Source organism: Sphaerodactylus townsendi, linkage group LG03, assembly GCF_021028975.2.
Source record: "Sphaerodactylus townsendi isolate TG3544 linkage group LG03, MPM_Stown_v2.3, whole genome shotgun sequence".
Classification (NCBI taxonomy): domain Eukaryota; kingdom Metazoa; phylum Chordata; class Lepidosauria; order Squamata; family Sphaerodactylidae; genus Sphaerodactylus; species Sphaerodactylus townsendi.
In genome coordinates, this window is record NC_059427.1 from 47,695,292 (window position 1) to 47,716,669 (window position 21,378).

The following is a 21,378-nucleotide window of genomic DNA, read 5'->3' on the forward strand; positions in this document are numbered from 1 at the left end:
TACAGGGAAATTTGCCACTGCATGGCATTTTCAGATGTAAAGGAGATTGTGCAGGGAATATTATGGATATTCTTTCTTCAGGAACTTTCACTGATATGCAGGGGCATGTTGCTCTATACCACAGGTGTCAAACATGCAGCCCTCCAGATGTTATGGACTACGCTTCCCTTCATCCTCTGCCAGCATGATGCTGGCAGGGGATGACTCGAGGAACTATGAAGTGCGCATCTAAGAGGTATGTAACTGTTTCGACACCTATGCTCTATACTGTCCACTTGTGGTCCACATATCAAGCTCTGCTGCCTGTGCCTGCAGAAGACAGGGTGGCGGTGAGCAGAGGCAGGGCCTTCTTATTAGTGGCACCATACCTGTGCAATGACCTCCCCTTAAATCTTGCTTTTATGCCCCAGGCCAAGACATTTTAATTGATCTAAGCTTTTAATTCAGTATAATCACCTTTTCCTGTCTTTGCCCCACCATTAGGCTGGTTGTTTTTATACTCTTTCTTTATATTGCTGATGTTGCTTTGATTACTGAGGATGGATTTTATTGTAGATTTGCATTTTGTATTATTTTGATTGTTTTTCTACTTTAAAATTATATTGATTGTTTTCTGCTATTAATGACCTCGGGCAGATTTTGGGGTGCATGATAGAAATAATTTAAATAATGCATACAATTAGAAATGTAAGATAGTGACCTTGATAGTTGTGTCCTGAGACACTCTTGGTTTTCTTAAAGAACATGTTAGCAAGCATGGTGTAGTGGTTAAGAGCGAGTGAATTCTCATCTGGAGAACCAGGTTTGATTCCCCACTTCTCCACCTGAGTGGCAGAGGCTTATTTGGTGAACCAGATGTGTTTCTGCACTCCTACATTCCTGCTGGGTGACCTTGGGCTAATCACAGTTCTTTGGAACTCTCTCAGCCCCACCTACCTCACAAGGTGTCTGAAAGGAAGGGAAAGGTGCTTGTAAGCCACCTTGAATATCCTTACAGGACAGAAAGGTAGTGTATAAGTCCAAACTCTTCTTCTTAGAACCAATGTTCTCATGCAATGTGCAGCAAGTTCTTGGGTACATGCAGAGCAATACCAGGGCTAGCAGACCCAGGGTAGTATCCTAAACTGAGTGTATGCCCTAGCATACCAAGAATCTTCTGCCAACCCCAGGAACCTCTTGTCAGTGGTTCTTTTACAGGCAGATCAATATGGAAAGTGTTTTCTTAAGGCAGAAAAAATGAGCTAGGAGTTCCACAATATTGCCTGATATCAGTAGTTTTTATAATCAGGAACATTGACATCTGCAAGACAATTTAAGTTGCCATGTGGTCCAAGATAACTGGATTTGGTTTGGCGGAGATTAATTAGGCCCAGTGGAATATGCAGTATGAGCATAAATTTAAACATTAATTTGGAGAGATCGCAGATGTCTATTTTGAGATCTTGGCTGATGGGGAAGGATAACCTGTTACATGAAGGGTAAATAACTACTTAGTCTGTCTTCAGCTATATTTCCTTCTCAAATGATTTGCAGCAATGGAGCCTTCACATACTACAGATGTGGGGTCTTTGGAGTGCAATAAATGGCTCAGGATGTAAACATCTTGTGCTTTAGTAGTAAGATATTTTTGAAGTACTGCAAAGCTGCCCTACTTCAGGCTCTTGTGTCTGATTGCTTGCTTACAACATTGAGATCACACCTTTCTTCCAGTCAGAACCACCAAGGCAAAATATGGCTGCATGACTATAAACCATCCAAGCTCTATAACCCTCCTGTAGCCTCTTAGGAGAAAAGTGTTAAGCACTAAAAAAAATGATACTCCCTTCTCTTCCAACATATGCCGTTTCATAAACCTTTATTGTTGGCTATTTGACTTGTCAGAAAAATCATGTTTATTCAGCTCTCCTTAACCATTCTACTATCTAGTGTTACAGCATGTATCTGCCCTGATTTTTTTTAAGTGCCAAATAGTTAAGTGAATAAAAACAAAATTTATGGTTGTCTATTGTCAGCAAATACCAGTTGATTCTTGTAATAAAGATAGTATGTTGTCTGACACGTGAACGTTTTTACTCCACCGCACAGAGAAAGGCATCTTAATTTTTCATCCAAGCCATCTTTATGTGCCTTTGGATAAAATCCCTGGCTTTCATGTCTTTCCAAGCCGAGCAGTTTAGGGCTGGAAATCTTGTGCATTTTGACTTCAGTTGAGAACCAACAAAGAACATAGCAGACCCTCCAACATTTCACAGCTGAGAACAGAATATAAAGATTGAGGTATACTTTTTTCCAAGACCGAATCCAAAACAAACTACTCTTGATTTTTATATATATATATATATAAAAAATTATTGTTTGATTTGTATGGCATGACTGCTGTATCTCAATAGCTAGATAAGAAATTAAGCAGGTGTATCTTTTGCCTTCGTTGCACCCCCCAAAAAAGCCTCCTCTTCTAATTTTTTGCTTGGTATGTAATTACTAAAGAGATCCCTTTAACTATAAAGAGAGCAGTTTCAGCTAAACAGAAAGAGGACAGATTGTTTAGGAAAAGCCTACGTTCTCCTTACATATGTACACCAAATGCAGAACTCATCACCCTCATTCTCCTACATCGCTTACGGAGAAAGAAATGCATGCTTAAGTAATCTCTGATCATCAGTATCACATGGGCGTTTCCAAGAGAAATTTTGCATAAAGTGCATCAGGGAGAAAAAGAGATGTTTAAAGTGGACACCACCCTTGGCACACTTTGTGCGACTGTACTTGTCTCTTCTCTACCGATTTCTTATAGTAAATTCATGTTATTGGGGTGCAGACTCTTCATAGTATCATTTTGTTTAACTTACAACCACCTACTACAAGTGTTCTTAAGATTTCCCTTTACAAAGGAGTCTCTCTCTCTTTCTCTCATGCATGGTTGACTTAAACACGGGTTAGTTAACCCCCTATGCTATTCATGGGGGGGGGGGAATCTAAAAATCACTTTTAAAAGTGGGGGAAGTCATGATAATTACTCTGAGCCAACCATGAGAAAGTTGTGGAATGGTCTACTTGCCTCAAGTATCATGGGAGTTATGTCCCCAAACTGAGAAGGAGCAGGTTGGTTTCAGATATTTGGATGGCTGGACTCTCAAATATTTTGCCAGGTAGAACAGACACCACTGTGGATAAGTTCCTTGATCATTGGACAGCAGTACCTGGAAATGAAGACGTAGGAAAAGCTGGTATGTAGTAACCAGCATTCTAAACAAGGTGCTCTGACCCCCTGCCCTTCCATGTGGGCACCACAGATTGGTTGGCATGGTCTTAACCTGCATATCTGTAAATACATTGGTTTGAGAGTGCTGAGGCTACAGAGAAAATGGTGGACATTGCATCAATTTTTGGTTAACTTCAAGGGAAAAGAGTCAAGAATTCTAGTTAACTTTAGGGAAGTAAGATAAAAAAGCTGAAAAAATAAGGAGAATCTGAAACATTCCGTGGGCAGTTAGAATACCCAGGACTGTCTGAAAGTACGGTTGGAAGGTGTGATACAGCAGAAAACAGATTTGATGTGGTGGAAAAGTTGCATGTGAGAGAGAATTTGCTGGATCTTGAATTGCTGTTGTCATTGCCAGAGGTGATTCCTCTATTTCTGTGTCTCTGCTACAGATGTGGGGCTTTGCATGTTGGCGATCACATCCTTTCCATTGATGGCACCAGCACAGAACACTGTTCATTGTTAGAGGCTACTCAGCTTTTAGCCGCAACATCAGAAAATGTGAAGTTGGAGATACTGCCTGCTCACCAGAGCAGAATGCCCCTCAAGCCTCCGGACACAGGTGTGGATCAGGACTTTGAAAAATACAAAATACCACTACTTCCTATAGGATGATGGAGTGCAATAACTATTCTACAGCGGGCAGTTTGGGTTTTCCAGGCTGGGTGGCCATAGTGTGGCAGTTTTTTGTGACATGTATCTGAAGATGCCAGCCATAGATTCAGGCAAAACATTAGGAGTAAAAACTACCAGACCACAGCCTGGACATCCTACAACAGCCAGTTGATTCTGGCTGTGAAAACCTTTGACATATATCCTACAGCCCTTGAAAAACCATACTATAGCCCTTGTTAATATCTGAGGAAATACTGACTTTCATTGTGAAAATACTGAAGCATGATAGATTAGGTAAAATTCTTTCAGAAAACCTAAAAGCACATGGTGGATGACTGAAACCTGTTAATAGAGAATAACCTAATCCTGAGTAACTCCATTGTGAACACTTTTTGATCCCCTTGTGATCACCCATGGCTATCTATATATATAAAAAGCTAACAGTGACTTTGTTAGTCATGCCCTAATGCCGAAACGGCTGGACGGATCGCCCCCAAATTTTCACATGACATTCCTCCCTGTTGTGGGCAGGTAATTGGACCTTCAAATCGCCGAAAGTCCATACCTGAGCCAGATAAAACATCTGTGGCTGGCTGTGTTTAACTGTCACCCTTAGAATGTTCGTGCAGCATGACTGTGGCCTGAGGGGTTGGTATGCCCTTAGAATGTTCGCGCAGATGGGCATTGAAAAACAGTAAATAGGTAATACTGTTAGGTAATATGAGTGGAAGTGAAACACATACACACTTTGCTGTGTGAGACGTCAGGTGGGGTCCCCCCCTCATACGCAGGTAACTTTCACTCTCTGTGGCTCACCCACTGCTACCGCACAACACACATACTGTCATACACATCCAACTCATCCTCACACACCTCACTCTGCCCTCCCTCACATCCAACCACCACTTACCCACTTCCTCACCATATTCACCACAGCTCAAGTCATGTGTAGAAGCGGGGAAACAAATCCGGTTCACTGGATAATTAGTCCATCACTTATGTGGAGAAGTGGAGAATCAAAACCAGTTCTTCAGATTAGAGTCCACCACTCTCCACCACTATACCACACTGACTCCTGGGTTTGATTCCTCACTCATTCACATGAGAGGCAGACTCTAATCTGGACAATCAAGTTTGATTCTCCTTTCCACCACATTAAGCCTGCTGAATGACCTTGGGCCAGTCACAGTTCTCTCAGAGCTCTCTCAGACCCACCTACCTCACAAAGTTCCTGCTGTGGGGAGGGGAAGGGAAGGAGATTGTAAGCTCCTTTGAGAATCCTTATGGTAGAGAAAAAGGGGGTATAAAGACCAACTCGTCCTCCAACTCCTTCTAATGTGATGTCTTGTGATCACCTTTTTGTTAAACTGAGTAGAATGAGGTTGTTGCCTTCACTTTGTGGAGCATCTCTTAACCATTTGACTTCTTCTCTTGTTCATAAATCTTTCACAATTTTTATCACCAAAATACCTTTATACCTGTACCTATGATCTGATGATAGGCTCACATCCTTAACAGGAAACATATTCGGCTTTGGAGCAGGGCAAAGTATGATCTAGAGCAGTGATTCCCAAAGTGGGTGCCACCGCCCCCTGGTGGGTGCTGCAGTGATCCAGGGGGGCGGTGATGGCCACAGGTAGAAACATTAATTTCCAGGGGGCGCTAAGTAATATTTTTTTCTGGAAAGGGGGCGGTAGGTCAAATAAGTTTGGGAACCACTGATCTAGAGAATGATTAATTCCTCCCTCACCCCGGAACACTTCCACATTCACTACTCGCAGGCCTGCACTTGTACAGCCTTGTGCTGGTTCTGTGCAAGCAGTGGGAAGAAGCAGCTACATGGGTGTCAACCAGAATCTCTGCTAGAAAGGAAACCTGAAGCAAATGTGACCTGCTGCATAGCTTCCAGGTACCCAATACTGCATAGTTAAAAGGAAAGAAGATTTGATGTGGGCTGATGTGACTTGTCCATACAACTGGTTTCGTAATGGAGGTCTACCAGAAGGCTTGCTTTATGTATTCTATATGCTTATGATCTTTCCCTCTGGCTTCTGCTTTCATCATTCCCTGCACAATGCTGGACACAGTCAAAGTGCAGAAGAGTGACCACCACCATTGCTGGGATCCTTGTGTCAGCTACTGCCATACTCACCATCCAGGGCACTGCAAGACCCCCACCTGGAACCAGACTTCTAGCCAAGATTATTGCAAATGTAAGGCACCTTGATTTTGTTCATGTTCATTTAATCTGCGCATCCATATCTGGAGCTAGCAAAGTTTAAGAGAAGCTGAGGCAGTGCGGGAAATTAATATACTTTAGCAGGGAAGGGGGGCCTAGCCTAGGCTGCTAGCCCATTCCTGTAACTATCTGATCTGTTGATGTCATTTCAACAATAAAATAGAAACTTCTCTTTCATGGTTTAACTAGATTCTCGTAAGCGATGAGATTCGGGGGCTATATATTTGCACTGGAGTCAGAGAAATAATCCTTGATCCCAAACCAGCCATGTCTGTTGGACTATTTTTAACCGATCTTATTGCACTTTTTTGTTCTTTGTATTGAGTCTTTTTAAAATGATTTGTAACGGAATAAACAAAATCTGTGTGCCTGCATGTTGAGCCATTTCCCCCTCTGATTCTGTCTATCCTGAAGACCTGTGTTTTTACTGCATTTTAGTGGGGCATATCCCATAGACTTTCTGGAGCAGGCTTTCTAGCTTTCCCCCCTCTGGCTGTGGTTAACTGATCCTTTCCTTCTAGTTTTGTTTGTGGGAGGGGCTGTCAGCAAACACTGGAGGCAGTGGTGGGATCCAAAAATTTTAATAACAGGTTCCAATGGTGGTAGGATTCAAACAGTGGTGCCGCCGCACACACGCACCTCCAGTCCCTATTGGGCAGGGAGGTTGCTTTAGTAACCCCCTCTCGGCACTCAGAAAAAATTAGTAACCACTTCTAGGGAAGTGGTGAGAACTGGTTGGATCCTACCTCTGGTATAAGGACAGTGGGGGAGTTGAATAGGAGGGGGGAAACAACAGAAATCACTGCTTCATTTCCCAAAAAAACCTTCTCTCGCCCCCCCACCCCTGCCCCGGTTGCCAGCTTGGGTTGGAAAATACCTGGAGCTTTTTGGGGTTGAGCCTTGGATGGACAGGGAACTCAGCAGAGTATAATGCTGTAGAATTCACTCTCCCCCAAGGGAACTGATCTTTGTAATCTGAAGATTAGTTGTAATGCCAGGAGATCTCTGTCTATCACCTACAGACAGGCAACCCCAGCCTCACTTGCTCAAAGTTTTTAGCCCCAAGATCAAACAATAAAACCTGTAATCTTTACTTCAGTTTTGCTAGTCCTGTATTTGTGGAATATAGATTATAATCCCTTTGGATGCAGGCTGCATCACTAACTATATTGTCTGCAGTGCCAAAAGCACAGTGAATATGTGTGGGTAGTAGTTATATAGATTTCTCAAATTCTTCCCTGGGAGCTTTTCAAGGATTCACTGAAAATCAGAGATATACAGGGAATGATAGAGTTGAGAACATCTTTGACCATCTTTGAAATGTGACAAGCTTACTTTTTCTGAGGTCAGTTGTGATGCTAGCGTTCTTACATAAAATAGAGGTTCACAGTAACACTTCTTAACATGATTTGGGGAAGAGGAAATAACTTGCAGTCAGCTACTCATCTCTGTATTCTCTCCGGCAATTCTGTGGCATACAAGGGTTGATTAGGTGGCAGGAGCGTTGAAGCGTGTTAAATTGGGTTAAAAGTTATTGGTAGCAGAACCAGCCAGATGGGTTCATTCTGACCTTTTGACTCTCACTCTCGCTGTTTTGTGTTGTCCAGCTCTCATAGCTGCCAATTTCTCATCTCCCACGATGAACACATCAGGGTTTGCCTGCCAGAATTCCAATACTCTACCTCGGAGCAACCACACCATGAGCCCACGGGCCACCATGCTGAGGAGAAGACAGAGGAAGAAGGAGCACAAAAGTTCATGTAAGAAGAATAGGCATTTCAAGAGTATTGGGGGCTCCTGTGCTTGGGACTCCGGGAGACAATTTAGTATGTTTTGAAAAATTCTGCCCTACTTCATGGTTTTTGTGGATCACAAAAGGAGAATGAAGGTCTGTCATTCTTTTCCCAGTGTCCTCTGTGATTACCTATTTGGATCTCTCAAGTTCCCTCTGGCCTCCAGTCCCCAAAGAAACACTAGTAAGCCAACCACTCTTCCTCCCCCACCCCATCTAATGTTTCCCTAATGAGAACCCACTGTCAGTACATTCTGAAGGTCCATAAGATACGGAGCAGATATGCTTCTTAGCAGTCATTTTCAGATGGATTTTTCCTGCGTGGACCAGTGACTGCACAACATCCATTGAGGAATGGAAGCAGCTGTACAATCTATTCTTCAGAATCAGTGTCCAAAGAGAACTGGTTCTACCAATCTTCAGCAGAATTTGGCTTGCGACACCACAAATCCACCTTCTCGTGGAGCACCCTTTCAGTTTTGAATAAACTAATTGGGTTTCTAGGACAACAAAATAAAATAAGGTGCCTGTAAGAAGCAAAAAGGGTAAACGGTAAGGATCTTCCTTCCCATTATAAGTTATATTTTATTTTTTAAAACTACCATGCATAATCATGCTGACCTATATAAACAATCAATGGATGGTATCCATAGGACTTACTAGAGTGAGAGTGAACTCCCCTCCCATACTGAATTTACAGCTGATCTGTGTCAGCTAATTAACTGACCTGAATAGACGACCTTGATGAATAACCACCAGCATCAGAGGGGTGGCTAATACCTGTACGGGATGGGAGAATAATAAAATGAAAGCTTAGCTGGTACCCTCTCTTCACAGGTACTTATGTGTCCAGCTTGGAGATCTGTAAGGCAAGTGCATGCTATAACTTGCCCATTCAACTACTATGGTCTGCCAGAAACAGTTAATCAACTTGCAGAACACAAGGAGAGGAGGATGCTGCAAATGACCTGGAGGCTGCTTCAAGGATTGTTTATGGTTTTGCATGTTGAGTTGCCTCTAGACAAAATTGGCAGTTTCTCCTTTCTTGTTCTGCAAGGCCCCCTTAATGCTGTCCACATCTTCCAAAGAGCAGCATTTAATAGACTTCAGACTTCTGCAGGGTATGGAGGGAAAATGTTCTGCTGAGCTAGTGGAAAATTCAGGCCAGATCCAATCCTCTGTCTTAACTAGGACAAAGTGTGTGGCAAAGTGTGTGTCTTAACTAGGACAAAGTATGGTGGATTGTTTACATATGAAGGGCTTACCTTCCCCCTCCCCCCCCCCCGCCCTTTCAAGCTACTCTCTTCTGATTTTGACCTGATTTTCCTTACAGCTGCTTCTAAACAAAGGCAATGTAAACACCACAACAGTGTATCTGCTTTTCCTGCCAGTATCTGCCTTTCAGCCTACAGGTTGTCCCTGTGCCCCCCCCCCCCCTGAAGAAGAAGAACTGGATTTATATTCCCACCCCTCCAATCTCTCTTGTAAGGAGACTCAAAGGGGCTTACAAACTCCTTTCCCTTCTCCCCTCACAACAGACACCCAGTGAGGTAGGTGGGGCTGAGAGAGCTCCGAAGAACTGTGACTATCCCAAGATCACCCAGCTGGCATTTGTTGGAGTGCACAGGCTAAACTGAATTCCCTCAAGCGGCAGAGCGGGGAATCAAACCCAGTTCCTCCAGATTAGAGTACACCTGCTGTTAACCACTACACCATTGCTGCTCCCTGCCCTGCAGTATAGTAAATAAAGACCTTTTCTGTAGATAATGGTACATCTCAAACTAGAGCAAAAAAGATGTATCTGTTCATCCTGTTTTGCCCAAGAGATCTTTATGGGTGACGGTTGATGCAAGTTCTGCCTTGCTCACTGAGAAGCAGTTCTGGTGCCTGTCATTGGGTCCCATCAGTGTCCGTAGAAGCCAGTGGTTGGGAGAAAGATTTTGCTTACAGAATAGCTTTGAGGTAGGAGGGGAGTGCTTCTACTTATGTCTTTGCAGATACCTCAAAAAACTGTATTGCTAACTTGAACATGTCTCTTATTTCAGTGTCATTAACGTCCAGCACAGTGGGTCCTGGTGGGCAGATAGTTCATACGGAAACAACAGATGTGATTCTAAGAGGAGATCCTTTGAATGGCTTTGGACTGCAGCTTCAGGGGGGGATCTTTGCTACTGAAACACTCTCTTCTCCCCCCCTCATCCGATTTATTGAGCCTGACAGCCCAGCAGAAAGGTTAGAGACCTTGCCCTTGAACGTCAAATGAGGATGATAGCATTTCCTTTGGTTAATAGAGGTGTCTCCCTCACACAAAGGTCACTTTTTTATTACCTTCCTCTGAATTCTAATTGTTTGTGGCTTGGAGCTCCAGCATTCATTAGGGAAGTTCTAATAGGAAACTCATGCTTGCCATAAAATATTAATCAGAAGGACTACTTCTTTGTGTTGATATAATACCACTTGCCTTGCTAGGTTGGACCAGGTAATATTGCAGCCTCCCCCCCGCCCCCCTTGCATGTTAGCAAGGAAAGCTGCAATTTCAGACTTTACCATTCAAAAATATCATAATATAATAAATGGTCAGAATCCATTTAAATTGCACTGTAATCTTTTGGGCTGGTTTGTGGTATTGTTAATCCAAATGCTTCTGTTTTGTGTTCTCATTTTTTACCACCCCACTGTTGCACCAGGTCTGCGTTCTTAGTGGCACTACATCAGTGTGCTTGAGAAGAAAGACCTTGCATCTTCTCTGGAACAGTGATAGCATTTTGTAAAAGGCACAGTGGTGCATTTTGATTATGAATAATGAATGATTAGGCCATCATGTTGGGTGGTAAGTAAGGGGATAGTGCTATTAAAAGATTTTCTTGTTCTGTCCCTTGGAAAATACGATGCCTGCATTCACTGCAGTGCTGATGGCGGTGGTGATTGTTTCACTGGTAGTGGGTGAAGGATGGAGTTTTGTTGTTGTGAAATGCCATGAAGGATGACATTTTGTTATGGAGAATGGATGGTATTTTTTATGGAGAATGTCATGTGTGATTGGGGACCCTGTTAAACATAAACATATGGACAGTCAAGATTCTTGGGGTGATCCTGGAAGCCTCATTATGAATGGAGGCATAGGTCACAAATGTTGCCAGCATGGCCAATTTTTACATTCACCAGATCTGGCAACTGGCCCTCTACCTATCTCGCCTAGCCTCAGTGACTAATAGATTGGTCACCTCCAGGCTAGACTAGTGTAACTTGCTTTAGGCAGGGCTATCCTTGAGACTTCTCTGGAAACTCCAGCTAGTCCAGAATGCAGCTGTGCAGCTTCTTATGGGGACTTTATGGTAGGCACATATTTTACCAGTTCTCCATCAGCTGCACTGATTCCAGGTGGAGTACCAAACTAGGTTCAAGGGTTTTTTTTATGAACCCTTAACAGTCTTGGACCTTTGTCAGCAGGATTGCCTCTCCCTATACATCCCCCCAAGAGTGCTTTGCTCATCAGACAAGAACTTTCTGATGGTCCCAGACCTTCAAATGATCCAGCTGTCCTCACCCAAGGGTGGAACACTCTTCCAAGTGAGACCCAGGCCTTGTGGAATCTGATGCAATTCCACAGGACCTGCAACACTGAATTGTTCTGTCAGGCTGGTAGTTGAGGGCAGTGGTGATTTCCATCTTGCTGGTCTCCTGTCTTCCCCTTTTCCTTTAATTGATCTGTAATTTCTTTTGATTATTTCATCTCTTCCTTATGATTGAGACACTTGTTGCACCTGCTTTTTAGTTTTAACTTTAGCTTTATACTGGGATTTTAATTATATATTTAAATTGTGTGTTATTATTATTGGAAGCTGCTCTGAGCCTGACTTCTTGGGAATGGTCAGGATTCCAGTCGCGTAAATAAATAATTAATTATTAATCAATCAATCAATCAATCAATCAATCAATCTGAAGTGGGTTAGACAGAAAACTGACTCATCCAAAATGTCCCCTATCTGAGTTTGATGTTGTTCCATTAAACAGTTACAAGTGCTGACGTAATTGTTCTGATTTGGAAATTTTGTATTCTCTCTCCTCCTGGATGCTGTCTCAGTGCATTATCTTCATTTTTAGAGTATCTACTCCTTCTCGTGAGTTTTCACTTGCGCACCCATTTGCCACAGAACTAGCCGGCAACTTTTAATGTAGTCTAATTTATTTGAGCCTAAAGCCAGCCAGAGCTTCATAATGCCTATTCAACCCCCATTTGTTTCCTTTTATCAACAAAGAATATCAAATTTATCAGATGGCATAAGGATCTTGGCAAATTCAAAATATGTTTGATATTTTTATTTTTCATAATATTAGAATTTGGTTCGGGGCAGAACAGATTTTTTTTCTACGGAGGTCTTGTTGAAAATGCTGTCCTCTCCCCAATAGAAAGTAGCAACTGAATACTATGCTCCTTTTTTTCGTTTATTGAAACTTGGATTTATCTAAGACCTACTGTATTTGTTAGCAGCTTTGAGCTACATGTGCTGTGAAGTTGCCAGTTCTTAAAATATGTATGTACATAGGCATTGAGCAGAGACAAAACTTGCTACCTCAGAGGCCTTGGAAACAGTCCAATTTTGCTCATGCCCTTGCCAAGCCCTAAGCAAGATCAAAGCTCTGTAACTGCATTGCATGGGCTTGCCTGACTCAAGTGAGTCATACATGTCACTTTCCCTCTAAAATACCTACCCTGCAGGGCTCTCATTTTGCTGTCTGAATATTCCCTTCACTCCTGATTGTGGGAACAACCTGCACAGTTTTGTCGGGCCAGCCTGTACTTTGTGAGATTACAGTGGCATGGAGTAACTGGGGTTTACCCTCCACAGCCTGTCCCTTGCCTGATTGTGTTCTTTTTGTGTACTCTGCAGAATATAATTCTGCTAGCTCCAGTTGGGGACAGCGCTATTTGTGACCCACCAAAATGAAAACACCCCAGTGGCCAATTGTGGCAACTCATTGAAGGCTCCTGGTTTTGCCGCTTGTTTGTATCTGCAAAAGTAGAGGTTTGCCCCAACCTCTAGACATGGCTGGTGTGCTACATGAGTAAGGTGACCAGATTTTCACCTTTGTAATGCGGGACGTGTGCGCGCATGCTGCCGCAGGAACGCACTGCCTTTTGCGAAACTCCCCGGTTTCCCGCCCTGTCACAGGGCAGGAAACAGGGAAGTGCCCCAGAAGGCAGTTCGGCAGCCTTAAAAAATCAGGAGAATTAAAAAAAACCCCGGGAGCCGGGACAAATTGCTCAAAAGCATGACTGTCCCGCCAAAAGCGGGACGTCTGGTCACCTTATTCATGAGGCTTTTTTCCTATTTTCACTTTTTACTCACATTCTTACATTTGTCACCTATTGTAATTTGAATTTTATTGTATTTCTCGGGGGGGTGGGAATGTATGGGATGAATGTGGATTACATGGATGCAAGATCCTTCCCTGAGGATGAAGAAATTACGTAGATCACTTTTCACTTCCCTCATCACTGAGATTTTATGTGCACACCTCTCCTCAGCAAGATAATCATAATCCATTCACTATTGATATTTTTCTAATATAAACCTTCATAATCTATTTTCTGTGACCTTGAAAGGCAACAAACTTTGTTGTGGGAGGGGATTGCCTTTTTCTTTTTAATGAGATGTCTTTGCACATTCTACGAGTTTTGATCCTGTAAACAAATTTTTAAATAACAAATCAAAATGGAACAGCCAGCTTGCATTAATAAATGCAGGTTAATATAGGTGTAAAAGTACAACTGTGCAAGCATTGAATTTACTCCTCTAAATTAGCCTTGAATGTTCCCTTTACAAATTTTGACATTGAAGACTCTCCATACGTACAGTTAATTAATCAGATACTCTGGAATGATTTTGCAAGTTCATGGTTGGGCAGTACAAACAGTTGGGGACATATTGCTTACTTCCTTTTCCTTGTGATAGCCTGGGTTTCTTATGCTCCCTGGTGAATAAGAAATGGTGAGGCAACATGCATTTATCCATGTTTTTGGTGCCTCCAGGTTTGCTGCTGTGGTATTTGGGAGGTAAAATTCCAGAAGTCTTATTTACTGTCTCTTCAATTTATATTCCTTGCTTTACATATAAACTTAGCTGTTGTCTTCTGTTCAGCACTGATGTCATTGTGCATACAACCGTTGCACATATTTGTGCCTGTGGAAACAAATCTGTTGACCCAGTTTTGTGCTCATGTTCGAGAGGCTGTTCTGGCAGTCACTTATTCATGCATTGTGGGTGGTCAGCATGAGGTTGCTGAAGTGTGTAGGCAACTCAAGGCAGCCATTTTGAATAACAAAAACAGCCTCCTGAATTAGGTTGTATAGGCTAATTGAGGAAAGTGTGACTATGTGTTTTTTTCCCTCAAGGTATTCTAAATTCTGTTCAGATGGTCCAAATATGAACATCTTATTTAACTGTCCTTAAGAAATTAAACGAGACAAAGCATCAGGAAAAATTCATTAATATAATTTAAGTAAATTTTTTTCCCACTGGGCCTTTTTCCTTTTGTACTCTGGAATGATTTAAGTGTAGCATACAAAAAACTCCAGTGTATATTAACTACTGCTTCCCCCAGTGACAGAGGTGCTCTAAGCGAAATTCACAATGTCTGAACATATTTGGTGAATGATCAGTGTAATGCATCTACTCAGGTTTATAGTGCGCCTATGCCCAGGTTTTAGGGTACTTCTTTCAAGCAGTTTGAAAAATGACTTAATCAGATGACTGGGGGTGAGTTTTCATTATGGATTAATCATCAGTGGACCCTTGATTTGACATGTGTATCTTAGTAGCAAGATGTCAATTCTTCCTTCTCTCATTCAGAGCCAGTCACCATTTCTGCTCCCTGATTTTGATGAAAATACAGGAATGTGCCTGTATACCATACTGTTGTTGTTTCTGGGTTTATCTAGATTTTTGGCTAGGTTTGATAGCCAAATAACACTGACTTCATTTTGAGTTAAGGGGTGATCTTGTGTCCTCCCACCTTTCTTAGATTCAAGGTCAAAAATGGGAGTGAAACTCAGCTGTATTGTGATGAGCTCTGAGTGCCTCCAGAATACAATGTGATGTTAGTGAGCCTCCAGGCTTTGAGATGCAGAAACAGATAGGGGGTTCAGCCACAAGCAAGCTAGAAAAGTGCTTTTCTGAAGAGTCTCAAGCTCAGAATAAGGATCACTCTTACCAATAATAACTTATGGGGGGGGGGGGGGGGCATCTCTATTTACCCCAGTGTTATTTACTTTATTGGCAGTGGAGTCTTGTGTGGAGGCATAGCATACCTTCTACCACTAAGACCTTTTCTCAAAACTGTATAGAATTTCATATCATTTGAATATCATTTATGGATTTGTTATATTCGGGTTTTTTGGGTTCTCCAATACAGTCCTAAGACACAAAGTGGTAAGCTGCAGTACTACAGTCAATTTCTAATTTCATTTGAGCAGGGATGTATGGCTCACTATTTATACTCTTTAACCAATCCCCACTTAAGGAGGGCTCTCGCAACTGCTAGATTTAATGTTGTGCTGTCTGTCCTGTTAAATGGCAGGTTCAGTAACCTAGAAAAATCCAAGAGGCCATGCAGCTGCAATACCAATCAAGTTGAAACACTGGCTCACCAGTTACTACACTGTACTAGATTTGCCAAAATTAGACCCAAATCTGTCAATTTATATCCTCTTTTTCAACCTGAGTTAGCAGATTTGTTCAGATTATTTCTCTTGTTGAATAATTCCGACTGTTTTTTGTGAGGAGGTAGCAAGTTTTTTTCATGGAAATAATTCAGAGTTTGTAACAGTTTATATTTATTTAACGTCCTTTTGTGTGTTTTAATATCACCACCGTTAGCTGTGTTTTTTGTTTGTTTATGGCAATAAAGGCTATGCTTTGAGGTACTGGAGTCAAAGCTCTGCTTACAACCTGAGTTCGATCCTGATAGAAGTCGGTTCAGGGAAGCTATCTCAAGGTTGACTCAGCCTTCCATCCTGCTGGGGCTGGTGATATTAGTGCCCAACTTGCTGGGGGTAGAGGGTGGACCAACAGTGTCAAACATGCAGCTCTAGGGTCAGATCCAGTCCCTTGAGATTGCTTATCAGGCCTGCTAGCCAGCTAAAGCAACACTCCCCCCTCCCATGCTCCAAATCAAGGCAGCCATCCCACCGTCAGCTTGCCAGTCCAGGCATGTTCCCCTCCCCCCCAATGCTGTTCTGGGGCCAGCCAAGGCAGCTGCACGCACGCATGCACGCACACACAGACGTACACACATACCCAACCCAACCAAGTCACATTCATGTCATATCCAGCCCTCATAACAAACGAGTTTGACTCCCCTGGTGCAGGCAGCTGGGGAAGGCAAAGACAAACGATCCCATATAGTCTGCCTAGTAAACGTTGTGATGTGATGTCACCCCATTGGGTCAGTAATGTCCCAATTCTTGCACACAGGACTTCCTTTATTTTTTTAACATACTGCTCCAGCTTCATGAAATCAGCTCTTCACTGAGCAATGGAACTAAGTGTTCTCTGAAAGTACCTCTGCTGAAGGTAAGGTTTCTGTACTTACCCACTATCATCATCATAATAATTGTTTGCTTGTGTCAATAGCGCATCCACTCAAGCTAAATATGGTGTGGCACAGTATAAATTGCGTGAAGGTAAGCAGTCCAGAGATTAGTGCTGCTACAGTGAGAGTCCAAATAGAGGCCATTGGATTCCTATCCGCTGATTCAGGTCACTGCTTCACATCAGGCTGCGTTTGGGGAGCTAATTTAATATGTTTTTCAGTTAGTACAGAGAAAATACTTAATATCTGCTTTCCACTATCTATAGAAATTAATTTGTGTCCCATCTGGTGTCCAGTTCTGACTGGCCGGTTGAAGCAAAAGGTACATTGAGGACTCTGTTCCAGCTGGAAGCAGCTTAAAAGTATCTGTCTCCATGCCAATTTCCAAATGAAGGCCAAACTTTGTGTGATACACAGCCATGCATTTTTCCCTTGACATTTTGATTTCAATAAAAATCAGACTGAGTTGGCTGCGAATCTGAGATGCAAGATTGTCAGGGGAAGGTGCTGCTTAGATTTTCTGCTGTTTGTTCACAGATAATGCCTCCCAGCTGCTTTTTCATTAGCGGTGGAAAAGATACAGGGTCTGTCAGGGACAAGCAACCATTGTTGGGGGAATACATCCGCAAAATTAGTCTAGTCCCAAGTCATTCATTGACGACTGTGATATGCATGTAGTTGGAAAATTAGACGGGGATTCCCTGCAGTGCCTCTGAAGATAACACGTGGAACCCATTTTGAGGTAGCCAACTATTGGAGATGATGAGAATATCTGTTGAATACACACTTCTTGTCACTTGTGTAACCAAAGAAAGTCAGGCACACTGTGCAGGCATTTATCCAAATCAGTGATATGATTTAAATTCCACAGCATTACCTAATATTCTCTATAGCTGAACAAGAACGTAAGTGATCGAGATGATGGTGATCTTGTGACGATTCTGTTGTGAATAACACGAGCAAGGATTTGCACTGAGTATCGCGTCAACTAATACGAAAAGTTTAAACTCAACCTATCCTGCCTCACACAGTTGTTGTGAAGATAAAATGGAGGAGAGGAAAATTATATAAGCCCCTTAAAGGTCCCTACTGGAGAGAAAGGCAGGGTGCCAGGGGGCAGGGGATCCAAAACATTAAAAAAATGTTTTCTATATATAGTGACCTTGCAAGCAGTCCAAGAGCAAGATGATCTATGGCAAACTTTCTCAGTCAAATGAACTATGCCAGAGTTGTCCCAATAGCTCTACCGACTTGGGTGGTGCTGAATTGTCCGCTTCAGAGGGCCAGAAAAAAAAAGATTTAACGTTCCCTCACCTTTCTGAGTATTTTAGTGTTTTCCATTTTATTTGGTTTAGGAATAGATTATCTATCTTGCAATCAATTAAAATTAAGCCCAAAAATAAAATGAGCGTCACTTTTTAAATCGGGTAACTGTTCTGCCATCAGGACTCCCACCAACTTGTGTAGAAGAGGTTTTCCCTATTCTGTTATGTATTGGTGGGATTCTTAAGCAGCTTCTGCAATGCGTAGAAGCATATTATATAAAATCAAAGAATGCAGCATATTCACGGGCAGGAGAGGAGAGAGAGGGAAGCTTTAATCCCATCCTCCCCTGCCATCTTATCATTGGAAAAAGCAATCCTCAAACTGTTTCTGCTCCCACTGGGGAAAATAGCTGTAGGTATGTGTCCCTTTTCACCAGTAGCTCAGGTAAAAGTTGCTCATGGTGCCTTTTTTTTCCCCCAGTGACAGAACAGCAGGGGAGATCAAGATTAAAGTTTCTCTGTACTTTCCACCAAATTCATAAAGCCACCCTGGTAGCTGAGCTGAATGAGAGAAATTATAAGATGTAGTTTGAGTCCCGAGGCAGAGACCAGTGTAGCGAGAGGCGGGCTATTTAACCCTGTTTCCTCACCCCATTTTCTTACTGAAAATTGGAAAGACCAAGCTAGTATTAGTAGGATTGCAGAAAACTTACAATTCCTCCCCGCACCCCCAGCTGAGATAAATGCAGGTGATTTTGGTAGGGAAAATGAGGGAAGAATTCAGTAGCCCCTCTTTCCCGTAACAGTCACCCAAACAACAGCAAATTAACTTGCACATTCATTCACATGGGATTTGCACAGGACTTCCAAGTAGACCTGTGCATGTAAGTCTTTCTTTTCCCCAGTGGAAAACCTGTTTCCAAATTTTCTATACAGAGAAAAGGTTTTCCAATGCTAGCCCAGTACAGCAGCCAGAAACATTTACACCAGAGCCTTCTTCCCTGTGCCACACTGTGTTGATTGTATTTTAAAAGAAGTTGACCGTGGCATCTATCTTTGGCGGGGAACAGCCAGATATGGTTTTACATCGCAGAATTTTATAAACCTGGGTGGTGAAGCATTCTGTTAACTCTGTTCAGTCTTCTAATAAGATAGATGAAATGCTTGTGACTCAAGATAATAAAACTATCTACTAGAGGTAATAATAAAACTGGGAGAAAGCATAAAACTGTTGCCAAGGTTTTTTTCTTACTTGTCTATGAAACGAGTGGTTAAAGTAATGGCTCCGTCATGGTCCCATAATGATACTTCAGAAGCAGCTGAGAAAGCGGCTTCTATAGTTCCTCATGTTCTTTCCCAGTCATTCCTAAATAATAACTGAAAAGGAAGGAGCTGGGGAATTGGGGGATGGTGCTCCCTTTTACGAATATACACAGGAACCCGAAGCATGCGCTTGCTTACAGCTTGTAAAAATAATCAGGGTGTCCCAGTTCTCAGGTCGCACATGGTTGTGATCCTGGTTTAACAACACTTTCACCAATGGCAAAGCATTGCTATTTCCAGAGGAGGAGAACATAATTTCTGTCAATCCTCTCCCTGTGTTCTTTCCCCAAAAAGCTTCTGGGGATCTCCTGGCCCCTAGGAAGAAAATTTCATCTGCAGACAGTGGTGGAGGCAGAGAAACTGCCTTTCTGTAGCACAACTCCTCTCACGCTGCCTAGGTTCCAAGCTGTAGTTTCTCATCCACATCTAGTGCCAGTCAGTTGGGGAAGGACCAATCACTGCCTTTATTGTTTGTCTTTTGACTTCAGAGTGATTGCCATTTTTTTTTTTGAGTGAAGGTAGAATTTTTTCTTATTGAAAGTTGTTGCCTGCTGGGACCAGACTTGCGATATTTGTTTGTTCACATGTTTGCCTAAGAGGGGCACTTTAGCATAGAGACCATGCACATAAAGCTCACTTCTAATACTGGAGTTCAGAAAAATGCCCGAAGCAGTGTGTGGGGAAGGAAGGAAGGAAGGAAGGAAGGAAGGAAGGAAGGAAGGAAGGAAGGAAGGAAGGAAGGAAGGAAGGAAGGAAGGAAGGAAGGAAGGAAGGAAGGAAGGAAGGAAGGAAGGAAGGAAGGAAGGAAGGAAGGAAGGAAGGAAGGAAGGAAGGAAGGAAGGGGGAGAGGGAGGGGGGTCAGAACAATTATCTGCCCTGACCAATCTCTAATTTTCTATCCTCCTTTCCAGCTGTTGCTACTGTATAAGAAACAGGCTCCTTTATACCAAATGGAGTGAAGGCCATATTGTCCTAGCATGTCCTAGGATATTAGCTTTTTAGCATTGTTAAGCGGTGTGCATGTATTTTTGGCTTCAAGAAGGAAAACTGCAAGGGATAAGTGATTGCGCAATTTATTGAGACACTGAACTGGATCCATTGAGTTGTAGCTTCTGGAGTTTGTAATTTTCAGTGTCATTAGTCTGGTTGCAGGTGGGTTGAGGCTAGCTTCATGGGACTATTGTAGTATTCTGCATGGTTTCAAAGCAAGGACAGTGGCCAGTTTATTACTTTTATGAAGTTTTAACCTTAGTTATGATTAACATAGCTTTGTGTGGATGCAGAAAGTCTCTTCTCTTCAATGAGAGATGATTTCACTATGAATCAGTACTGACTTTCAGATAGTTGCGGCACGTCAAGATGTTGGCTAATTTCTCTGTGTTGTGTATCTTATGGATATGCTCTGAATGTCTGAGTTGATTATCTGATATCAGTGTGCCTGGCTTAATTGAAACTTCACGGTTTCCATGAGCATCTCTCTTTCTTGACCTTTCCTGTTCCTTTCCTCCTGTCCTGGACTCTGCAGGTGTGGCCTCCTACAAGTTGGAGACAGAGTACTTTCCATCAACACTATTGCAACAGAAGATGGGACAATGGAAGAAGCCAACCAACTCTTGCGGGATGCAGCACTGACTAACAAGGTTGTGCTGGAGATTGAATTTGACGTTGCGGGTAAGAAAACAATTTGTCCTTGCGGTTCTAAATGTACTTTCCATTGAGCACACGTGAAGCTGCCTTTTATAGAGCCAGACCATTGGTCCACCAAGGTCAGCCCTGTCTTCTCAGAGGCCGTTTCCGCACGGCCACGATTGGGGTTGGGTCGGCATATACAACGCCGACCCAACCCCCCTGGGACCGTTCACACGAACGGCCCCAGAAACAGCAAGGAACACCCGGCCGACCTGCCATGTCTGTGGCCGTCCGGCAAGTCGCCGAGGCCTGGGGACACGCCCCCCTGCCCTGCGCGAGTGCTCCGGCGTCGCAGGGCAGGGGGGCGTGTCCCCAGGCCTCGGCGACGCACTGGACGGCCACAGACACGGTAGGTGGAGGGCGAAAGGGGGAGAGGGCGCCTTCGAGTCGTAGGAAAATGGTGGCTTCGCACCGCTCGGGCGGCGCCGCTGCGAAGCAGCGGCACCCCCTGTGCGAACGGCTCGGGCGCCGTATATGGCCCGTGCGGAAAGGGCCAGACTGGCAGCAGGTCTTTGGGGTTTCACATCACTTACTGCCTGGTCCTTTGCACTGGAGAGGCTGGGGGTTGAACCTGGAGAGGCTGGGGGATGAACCTGGG

General features: G+C 43.1%; 1 protein-coding gene across 5 annotated transcripts in view; it reads left to right on the plus strand.

Moving 5' to 3' along the window:
• GRIP2 (glutamate receptor interacting protein 2) overlaps nt 1-21,378 on the plus strand; it is a 478,246-nt gene that overhangs the window by 415,190 nt on the left and 41,678 nt on the right. For all 5 annotated transcript variants that reach the window (XM_048488391.1, XM_048488392.1, XM_048488395.1 and 2 more), the window contains exons 9-13: nt 3,655-3,824; nt 5,965-6,090; nt 7,724-7,876; nt 9,954-10,140; nt 20,617-20,762. In XM_048488391.1, coding sequence (XP_048344348.1) covers nt 3,655-3,824; nt 5,965-6,090; nt 7,724-7,876; nt 9,954-10,140; nt 20,617-20,762 — 782 coding nt within the window. The remainder of the gene's footprint in view (nt 1-3,654; nt 3,825-5,964; nt 6,091-7,723; nt 7,877-9,953; nt 10,141-20,616; nt 20,763-21,378) is intronic.